Genomic DNA, 11,342 nt, shown 5'->3' with positions numbered 1-11,342 from the left:
GTACGCCATGTTGTCTTTGTATAGTATGGTTGCATCATTCTTTTGCGCAAATTCTCTAAAACCGCTCAAAAATGCATTATGGTGCTGTTTTGGAGGACAAAAATAATAGCTGCACGAAAAATATTACCTGTATACTATTTCATATCATTGGTAAGTTATTTTAATAAATTTTCGATTTCCTGTTTATTGCGAATTGATTCAAAGGTTCATCGTTCGTCGTAGTTCAGCTACTGGCCGCAAGATGGCAGCACGCTGAATAAAATTTATATATCGCACTGCAATAGTGTTGTAACTCAAAATATGTGAAATTTAATATTATATCATTACTGAACGTAAAATTTTATTCTCTACACGCCAAAAAACTGTCGTTAGAATATTGTAAGAAACAATAAAAAGATATCTGCTTAACTCAAAATGAGACAGACTTTATGTGAGCTAGTTCTGGCCAAAATAATCCTTATTCAAAACCATGAAATTATTTTTTCCATTGTATTTTTAAATATATTTGAGAAATTGTTTAAGTGCTATAATAAACTATAACATATAAATTTTTTTGCGGGAAGTGACCAAATCGTTTTTCATCGATTCTGAGAAAGTCCTCTTTTTGAGTTCATACACTATTGTATTGAACAGTGCGATATATTGAATTAAACAGTACAGAGTACTAAAAAAGCCGACCTCAAAATTCATTCATCTCCTAATTTGCCACCCTCAGAGGTGAAATATTTTCTTCAAATTTTTTAGAGTTAAAAGTTGTCGCGTAACATACATACAAAAAACAGCCGAATTGAGAACCTCCTCCTTTTTTGAAGTCGGTTAAAAATCATAACGTCGTAACTTGCAACAAAGGTTGAACTTTGGTTGAACTTTCAAAGAAATAGCGTAAATTATATTTACAATCCAGAATTTGTTACACCTTTTTAAGTTTATGACCAATCATTATAAAGCTTTCGTAGGGTTTATCATTTCAACTCATCCGAAGAACAGAGACTGAAGTGATTATACAACGAAAATATGATAAATTTATAATCTCCTTATTTAAAATAAGGCCTGTCTATAGGTGTTTTCATAATTTTTATACCTTATTTCATTTTGGACATATAAAATCGAACACCGGTCCATCTGATATCCACAGCGAAGAACATCGAACGAAATGGATAATGTTCTGAGAATAAGTAGTCTTAGCTGTGGAAAGAATACTTTGATGAGAGATCCAAAGAAAAGGTATCTGGTTCAAAACAATTCAACCTGAGCCACTGGAAGTTCCATGGATTGATAACTGTCTGATGAATGGACTTGGCGTTGTGACGGCTCTGAGGCTGCGCTCTGGGCACATTCCTTCAAAGAAGTTTACCTTTTTGATGGCCATTACACCAACTCCTTATTGTAGCAATTGCGGCGTCGTTGAAGACATTTACCACGTTTTGATGGATTGTGTTCGGACCGAGAGACTCAGGAGACAGTTGGGCAGTATAGTTAACATACGGCAGACTGGGTGGTGTAACAGTATACTGGCCGTTCCGTCGTCGAACGAAGTCAAAATACTGTACAAAATATATTTAGATAGTCTTAATCTAGGTTAGATGTATAAATTAAGTAGCATTACGGAGCGATATTACTATTAAAATACACAGTGAAGCTCCTGAAATTTAGATTTTAAAAAAAAAGTAGTATTGCAGATAGGCCTTTGTTCTACGGACGAGTCGATTTGTCTGTGTGCATTTTGGCGACATCGGCGGTTCCGATAGTAATCGAGATTTAAGACACTTCTATTGTATTTTTTTCTTCCGTGATTCCCAATCACCTTCTCCATAGCCTCAAATTATTAGGTTCTAAAGAAGGCCTCTACATTACCTAGCAAAAAGCTGTGATTTTCAAAAAAATTCATGCAGATGGAAGAGGACGAAATAGGATCTTATTACACACCCTCCACATAGATACATGCCGTGCATTTAACAAGTTACAATATAAGTTATAATTTCGGTCCGATGTGATCCAAACCAACCAACAGACTGAGAATAATTTGCACTGTTAATAAAACAGTGTATACCTAACTATAACTCAAAAAGTGTATATTTTCAGAATCGATGAAAGACGAATTACTCACTTCCAGCGAAATATTGCTAAAATCATAGGTTAAACTTAGAATAATAACGCATAGAAACCTAGCCCGCACACGCTAAGTGAGGCAAATTGAAGCGCTCCCAAAGGGCCTACACGAGCGGGCGGGCCTTCAGTGCTCAAGGTCAACTTGCACCGCGAACAGCTCCAGAATTTTAGCTAAAAATTACGAAATGTGCGGTAAATGAGTGTAAAAAATACGTCAGACAAACATAAAATAGATACTAACATCACATTCCACGAGGAAGTAACGCGTTTCAACTTGTATTTTTATATAAATATTCACTAAAACCGAAAATTAACCTACTACTAAAACTAGCCTACATGAATTTGATTTTTGCCTCACTTGTGACAATTCGTTTGATATGAAACAATCATTCTATGCGTTATTATTCTAAGAGGTTAAAGTTTATTTATTACAGACATCTAAACAATGTCCTGCTTGCCAAATAAAAGGAAAAAATATAACATTCCGAAAAAATAATATAATAAGACTGTTTTATCCAGATCTAGTTCGCAAAAAGTTTGTCTCATTTTGAGTGAAATAGATTTATTTTGTTTCTTACAATATTTTAACGACGGTTTTATTGACGTGTAGAGAATCAACTTTTACGTTCAAAAATAGTATAATCTTGAATTACACATATTTTGAGTACAACACTATTGTAATAGTGAAGCCGTGGTAACCTAATGGTTTGACCTACTGCCTCTCAAGCAGAAGGTTGTAGGTTCGAATCCGGGCTCGCACCTCTGAGTTTCTCGGAATTTATGTGCGAAATTTAATTTGAAATTTATCATGCGCTTTTCGATGAAGGAAAACATCGTGATGAAACCTGCACGTTGAAGGTTTACAACCCTCGGAAAACGTGTGAAGTCCCCAACCCGCATTGGGCCAGCGTGGCGGACTATGGCCTAAACCCTCGTCTGAAAGGAGACCCGTGCCCAGCAGTGGGACATATAAATGGGTTGATGATGATGACTATTGTAATAGCAGTACGAATTGTAAGTTATGAAACTATTTTTCCGGATTTAAATCGCGTATATTTGTTTTTTCAAACAAACCGACGTTTCGGGCCCTTTACAGGTCCCATGGTCACGGTTGACTGAGGTGGTACAGTCTTCAACCAGTTATGTCTAATATTGATGCAAACCACCTTATTTTTTCCACTATAGGTACAATAGTTATTAATTAAATACCTTATTTTTAATTTTACAAAGAAATCATTCCAATTTACGCTACATTAAGTTTTACAAATTATTTTATTGAATGATTTTTCATTAAGTTCAATTTATTGTTAATTATTAATATAAATTAGAATAAACTAAAATACGCGCGACAATAACAAATATACGCGATTTAAGTCCGGAATAATAGTTTCATTTCCTATGTGTAACAAGCGCGAAAACCTAAGAATTCGAATTGTAAGTTTTTCATTGAAAAAAAAACCGACCTCGAAAAGTTTCAGATCCTGACTTCTTGGCGACAATGGGACTGTTACGGACTCCTTTGTACATTTTATCCTTTTTTTTGCTGTCAAGGTAACGGTGATTTGTTCATTACGTAATCGTGTCAAGTAAAAAGTTGACTTGTATTTGCGGAAAATAATTAGTAATTTGTGATAGCCGAAACGACCCCGGAACAGCATCGTCTGCATCAGGGACCGCCTCAAGAGTATACTCTTTCAAACAAAAAAAGAATTTTCAAAATCGGTCTACAATTGATGGAGAAATCGGTGAGAACACTGACATGCCAAAAAATTTGAGGATTTTCCTTGATTTCCACGAGATCCCCTCATCAGATTCTAGCTTGGTGTGACAATACGATCACCACGAGAGTGCACCCTTACAAACAAAAAAAGAATTTAAAAATCGGTCCACAATTGACGGGAAAATCGGAAAACATACATACAGCCGAACGTATAACGTCCTCCTTTTTCCTTAAGACAGTTAAAAATAAAGAAGAATAGAGCTACGTTCAGGGCCAACGTAAAATTGTGCCTTAGGTGGATTTTCCTCACGAAATGTAAAAAAGGACACCGTTGTACTATAATACTATTTTATTTAAATTATAAAAGGTACATTTTTGTTACTAATAAATAAAATACAATAAATCATTTATCCTTACGTACTATTTGTACACTTAAAACTAAAGCTAAGGGTTGGACCCCAATTTATGGCCATACCAAACATTTGTTTTATATGGAGTCCAACCCCAAATGTGTGGGGCTGTGATAAACAATGTAGTAGTCATTCCGCACCATCAACAATAAAGTAACCTAAAGCGAAAAGTGACATTCTTGGGAAACTGGCAAATTAAAATAAAAAAGTAACGTTACAAATAAAACATAGGTCTATAACTGCGTTCCAGCTTTTAAGGGAACTGGATAACTTATGTTCTCAAAGATCTTGTTTGCGAATTAAAGTTTTTTTTCATCTATTTGAAGTTTTCCTAAAATGACTTTTTGCATTAAATCACTTTATTATAGAGAGACATGTAGCAGAAGGCGCAAGTTCGATACCCAACTGGACACTTGCACTGGTGTTTTATTGAATCATTATGATTGTTTCCCTGCAGATATTTCACAAAATTCTTTGAAGACCAGCCAGATCTATTTAGTAAATTTTTTAACACCTCAGTTCGTGGATAATGGAAATGGTCGCGTCACGACCAATCATAATTCTCTTCATATTCTGACCAATCATAAACGCACTTAACCTAAAGTTAAGCGTCTGTGATTGGTCAAAAAGATTCTCCTCCCGCATACCCCGCCAACCAATGGAAGCTGATTGGTGAGTCTATAATAGTTTAAGGCAGCAACTCCAACTCAGGAGGTAAAGGAATGTTCTTAATAACAGCGAATCGTTTCAATGCGTCGTATTTGCTTCGCAGTGCTTCAATTTCGTCGCGAATGCGTCCGTTTTCTTCTTGCATTTGTTCCATGTCGTGCCATTCCTAAGAAAATAATAATGTATTAACAATTACGTTACTTACACATTTTTATAGGTTTTAAAGAGCGGTGGTACCCCTGCGTGGCGGACAATGATATAAACAAATCGAATTCGAAACAAACTTTGTAATAGCGATGGGCGACAGTTACTAAAAATAACCGAATTATTCGATTATAAATATAATCGAAATAATTCGATTGTCGATATCAATTAGTTACTAAATTAGTTATTACACTTCACTTTTTGGTTGTTGATGAAATATCGATTGTGAATCGAAATAGTTACTAATCTACTAGTTACTAATTTTTGGTTGTTGGTCAAATAATTAATAATAATAATAACGCACACACTGAACATAGCCCCGCACTAGAGAGACCCTGTATCGCGGATGCGAAATAAATGTAGGCCATACAAATATTTCTCCCGGTCCGGGAATCGAAGCTGGTATCTCTGCGTGGCAGTCCGGCATGGTCACCGTTCGGCCACAGAGGCAAATTAAAAACTGTCGTAATAGGATTGATTGTTAATAAATTAATAACAGGATTGATTGTTATTAAGTTAGTAACAGGATCGATTGGTACTAAATAATAGGATCATTAATTTTACATTCCGTGTCATAGTACAGAGGACCTTCCCAGACACTGAAAATTTAGTTAGTAATTTAATTACTAAATTAGTAACTACTAAATTAGTAAATTAGTAACTATATATTTTTCGGTAAAGACGACTAAATCTAAAATCGAATACAGGATAGTGCAACTGTCGATTTATTCAATATTTATTTTAGTAACAATCGCCCATCGCTATTTTGTAACCATAGCATAAACATTTTTCTCTGCATCTCAGGACATTGAAATTTATACCTTATTTCAATCGCAATAGTGTAAAATACACATTGATAAATTTAATGTCCTCAGCCTTGCCGTCCACCGGTTTACACTGACCCCATAGTGTTAATTATTTTTGTTGGATCTTGTATGTATATTTATACAAGCCACATGTATCTACTTAACCATGGACAATCATTCAATAGTACCGTGTACAAAATTCTCACTATATTCATATTCATATCTTTATTGCTTGTCACATGGTTTCACATAAAAGTTATAGAATGTATAACTGTAATCACGCATGTGACACCCTGCAAGGGCACCGCAATTCAGGGTACCACTACAAATTATTAATTACAAATATAAATATCTATTTTCGAATAACATTTAAGTATTTATTATTTATGACCTATAGTCGTCACCAAATAAGAGGCCAAATTTGACACTTGTCATCGTGACGCGAATAGGGATGTAATCACATTATACGATTTTCACGAGAAATCGATTCAAAATTTTAAAGAGTGTGATTATTTAGATTATTTTTCGGTATCATTGTTGCTGAGGGGTCCTAAAAGGCCAAATCGTGCAATTTTGTTAAAAGCAATTCATTTACGGAATCCCATGCAATTCTGTAGCAATTTCTCTTATTTTCGTAAAATTGTCCCACATTCCGATGAATTGTATCCAATTCTTTAAATTTTGATTTTATAATATTCATGAACGGTTTATTACGAGAATTTAATGTAAGAAACCAAGGATTTCATAAATTTTCATTCGGCTAGCAATAAGTTAGAAGTTGTCAGTGTCAACAACAAACAATCTCAAATAATGTTCATAATTGAAGTGGTATTTATCTTATCTTTCATACTTATAATAATGTTTAAAATGTGTGTTTTGTGATCAACAACAAAGCTTCCACTTATGGTTCACATAGATGATGATTGGATTAGTTTACAAAGTGTTGTATTGTATAATCATCACGTCGATTACTTCGTGAAAATAAAAAAAGGAAGTTAGATATTATTGAAGGTCTTTTCATTTATTTTTAAAGCGTTGTGCTGTCATTTTAATAATTAATTTCATATTTTTAGATATGGAGAGATGTTCAAATGTGGTCAAAGATGTAATATACATAATAATTTAAAATAGACCTATTTATATGCATTGTTGTTTTAATATTTAACAAGTCAATATTGTTTCCGAGAAATCGAAGTGACTCGGTGAACTCAGGCGATTAATTGCTTACAACACTATTATTTTTAAAAAATGGCATGAGGACCTATTTCCAGGACGTTTGGGAGTAACTCAAAATTGCATTTTTTTTGGAATTCTTGCGAACAGTATTTCAAATGTGTTTTCAAATATTATATTGTGTTTCAATAATATTTATGTATTTTTGTAAACTCAATTATACTATTAATTGTTTATTTATTGTTTCGTTGATCGCATTCAAAGTTACATACTATCGCCTTCTTTAGCTGTCAAATTTGGCATCTTATTAGGTGATGACTATAATCTATTTAATGACTAAGAAAATGGCACTTAACTTTTATTAAATATTTCGTCTAATTTATAAAATACAGTGAGACAAAATGTGTGTGTTGTACAATTTAAAACAAAATTTACTATGCCGTGCTAGACTATGCATTGTGGGAAACGGTAGACATTTTGAACACTTGCTCCGTACCATGTAAGTGTAAATATACTGTAAATAACTAAAAAATCAATCATTGTAAATAATTTGATTTCACATTTTTAACTGCGCCAACAACCTCAATTCTTATTAAATGATAACTAGTTACTAAATCTTAATAAAAACTTATCTTTTTTAGTACGTAAAACATTTCGATGATAGTTCAAGTAAAAAAAAATTAACATAAGCTGAAACGTAAATGTGAAATCATTGTTATTGTTGCTGTCTCACTCGGCGCTCGCTTGGTAGTATTCCCATTGCACTCGAAATCAAGCGTAAAGGGAATCAGTTTATTCCTATGTACACTTCAAAACACATTTGTTAATTTATTTTTTGTTCTATCCCATATCCTAATTTTATTTTAGTCTATGTCAAGTTGTAACATGATTTACATGAGTTGTGACATGTATGAATATGTCTCACTTTCAAATATACAGCCTGTATATCATATACGATTTAATTTCAAAGTCATTTTGAGATAATACTATGTTAGTTGTCATGTGCGACATATAAAGAGGTAAGTGGAACATTCTGCCACAAACTAATAACCTACCTGACTCTTTTCAGTCTCCAATTCATCTTTCTGTTCTATTCGCTTGATGCGACACGAGGCCGCATAACCTCTGTTCTTGAGTGTACGGCGGCGTTGCTTCATTCTGAAAAAAAATTAAGTGAGGTCACTTCACCAGATGTCACTAGCGGCACAGAATGCCGATACCCAGTACAAAGATCTTTAGCAAAAACAAACAATAAATATTAATAATAAATAAATTAATAATAAAAAATTTCAGCAACAATAGATCTCCTTGTGAAAGAGTTCATCCAGGGTAGTACTGCCACCTTATCTACTTCTGCTGCCAAGCAGTAATATTTAGTTTAGTTAGCATTACTGCGTTCCAATTTCAAAAAGGGTAAGGGTGCTGGTGAAATTACAGGCACACGGGACTTAAACTTTTGTCTCAGAGTGACGAGCGCAGTGGCAGTGCACCTCAGAACTTTGTGATTTAAAGCTGAGTGGCGCTCAAGTTTTTTAATAGTACCATGTGAAGGGACGAACAAGACGCGCGTCTGTTCCATAACATAACAGTACCATTCGAGAGCTTTATATCGCAAATATCTTAGGGGCACTACCGCTGCGTCCGTAACCCTGTAACATAAGTTGACAAGTCTCATGTGTCTGTAATCTCACCAGCACCCTTACTATTCAAAACTAGAATAATAACATTAACCCACCTGACAATCTGATCTCGAGTGAGACCTCTCATTTTGAGCTGTCGGTTAAGATCACGCACTGAGATGGAGACCAGCTCGTCATCACTGATCTCCGCACACGGGGTGGGCGATAAGGGAGCCTGAAATGAGACAATATTTTTATATGTTATCAAAATTATATTAAGCTGCTTGGGTTGATGTATGTATTTAACAAATTTTCTAGAAAATAGTTCTGTTTGTGGTGTAACAGCATTACTTGAATGTACCTATTTACTTGAACAGGAATTATGTAGGAAAGAGTAACTATGTGACGATGTTGACCTCTATCATCATAATCCCATCTTTTATCACCCTCTTTACTGGTTTTATCTTTACTAGTATTACTTTGTTTGTTTGTTACAGCCTTTCCCTTTTCTTTTCCTTTCATTGTCTACTTCTAATAAATTTATGTGGACGAACTCTTGTTTTACTTTCGCTAAGGCAAGGCCACAGTTATATCTCTGAATGTTGTGTGTTAAGCGACACGCCTGTCCATAGCAGTTGCAGAGCCACTCAGAGCTTTGATTCGCAAAGATCTGAGAGACACTGCCACTGCACTTGTCACCTTGAGACATAAGTTGACAAGTCCCATGTGCCAGTAATTTCATGAGAAATTTTAATGAAAATCTTTAAATAATTAGAAACCTCAAAAATTTGAACATTTCCTTAATGCTACTCAAAATTCAACTTTTTGTTAACCTGACCACAACAGCAAAATTTTTGAAGGAAAATATTTTTTACATATTTTCGTGTTAGAACCAATTACAAAATAATATTAATAACACAGAAACACAACAAACAAAACCACCTTATGAAATATTACTTTTATGTTTTATATTTCTTAATTAAAAATTTGCTGAACAATTTGGCATTCAAAACGCAAAGTCGACGTATTATTAATTGCTGGTATTGATATGATAGAAAACTATTTACTTTTGTTATGTTGCTTTACACTACTTTACAGCATTGTTTTGTATGATTTTTATTTTGTAATAATTAACCCATTACATGACCTAGACATATGTAGTGCCCTAACCATATTGTGCCACTAACAAGCAGCTGTGTTTTTATTCACGATTTCAAAAAATATTAATTATGTATAAAAAAAATTCTACATATTTTATCCAACATTGTTAGGGACACTGTTTAGAGCACTCAATGCATTGACTTACAATTATATGGACGTCGGGTCCGCGCTAAAAAGTGTCCGAACTTATAGGGCGTTAAAATCGTATACAGAGCGTCATTCACGCTCTAGTCTTCGTTTGTTCGACTGACAGCGAAGCAAGCAAAATTAGACAGTACTGCGACGACATTACAATTTAAATTCAACGTTTTAGCTTTTTCATATTCCTTGACATGTCACTACGTTTAAATTGGTTGACTTGGGACATTTTTTTCGTGGTTTTTGTATTAGACCCGTCGTCCATTTATTTGTAAGTCAATGACTCAATGGATTAAATTTAAAAAGTAGTAAATTTGTTTATACTACCACCAAATTGTATAAATTATGGCCAAAATGAGATTACTTTGCGCCTTGTAAGTAAGTATGTGCACTAAGTTTTTCAGTAACATTGACATCTTTGCACATACTAAACATTCAATTAAGCAAGGAATTAGTGGCGTAATTTGTCCACCCTAAACTATTATATTTGAGTTTTTTCTTTCCCCCATCACGATTTAAATTATAAATTGTTATTTTAAAATTTTACCTTCCATTTACAATTTTAATTATTATATTATTATTATTTTAATGTAAATTTTTTAATAATTCTACTTTTTTTATTATGACACAGTAAATAGATTTAAATATAGGTACTAATTTGTAATATAAAATGTTGAACATAATTTTTAAATCATAACACACTGTCACGTCATGTTATTCTTTTAAGCTTCTGTGATATCCTATAATTGGCATTATCTACTGGTCATGTAAAACAGATTTTTATGTTTCAATTGCACGCTCTAGGATGTTCTTTAATAAAAAAAAAATATGTTCATACTGCAACAAGAACATTTTACACCATAAGATAAAAAAAATTTCAAAATTATACAACATGTTTGTTGAAATATGAGCATCCACACTAATATCAACTAGGGGATATATGGTAGGATGTTGTGCTGGTTTACTCCCAGCAGTTCCATGTACTCAGTTCCATATGGAACAGGGTAACCCGTTGACAAAGAAGGCTAAAACTCTGTACTCATATGTCTCACTGAGGCGACATTATAGTGTAGAATAATCCACAGGGATTGACATCACAAGGCCAACATTGACACCCACATGTTACAGGCCTTTTTAAAAATACACTAAACTAGATAAAAAACATACACACTCATATAAAACTACCTCAAATAAATTACCCGCAAGTACAAAACAAGTTCTGATTACATTTACTTTTTTATCTTTATTTAAAGAGCTTTATCACAAAATGTGACTACTTCTGCTCTAGACATATAATTATTAAGTAAAGTAGAGAGAGTGTTGAAGCAAGTTA

At 33.7% G+C, this 11,342-nt stretch overlaps 1 protein-coding gene across 1 annotated transcript; it reads right to left on the bottom strand.

The window, feature by feature from the left end:
* Positions 1-4,164: 4,164 nt before the first annotated feature.
* On the bottom strand, positions 4,165-8,946 carry LOC113233634 (transcription factor MafG). The gene is made up of 3 exons (XM_026468795.1): positions 8,827-8,946; positions 8,147-8,249; positions 4,165-5,074 (listed from the first exon to the last, which is right to left on the bottom strand). Exons 1-3 carry the CDS (start codon positions 8,856-8,858, stop codon positions 4,928-4,930), a joined length of 282 nt encoding a protein of 93 aa, XP_026324580.1. The 5' UTR covers positions 8,859-8,946; the 3' UTR covers positions 4,165-4,927.
* Between the last annotated feature and the right edge of the window lie 2,396 nt (positions 8,947-11,342).

Source organism: Hyposmocoma kahamanoa, unplaced genomic scaffold, assembly GCF_003589595.1.
Source record: "Hyposmocoma kahamanoa isolate Upper Pololo Valley unplaced genomic scaffold, ASM358959v1 79, whole genome shotgun sequence".
NCBI lineage: Eukaryota > Metazoa > Arthropoda > Insecta > Lepidoptera > Cosmopterigidae > Hyposmocoma > Hyposmocoma kahamanoa.
Note: the sequence above shows the minus strand (reverse complement) of the source record. Positions and strands in the feature narration are given on the sequence as shown.

Bases quoted from the DNA above. Each gene is read 5' to 3' on its own strand.
- LOC113233634 (XM_026468795.1), bottom strand. From the start codon at position 8,858: ATGAGAGGTCTCACTCGAGATCAGATTGTCAG. The intron at 8,250-8,826 runs GTGGGTTAATGT...ATTTTTTTTCAG, and splicing joins ACTCGAGATCAGATTGTCAG to AATGAAGCAACGCCGCCGTA. The intron at 5,075-8,146 runs GTAGGTTATTAG...TTATTTTCTTAG, and splicing joins TGGAGACTGAAAAGAGTCAG to GAATGGCACGACATGGAACA.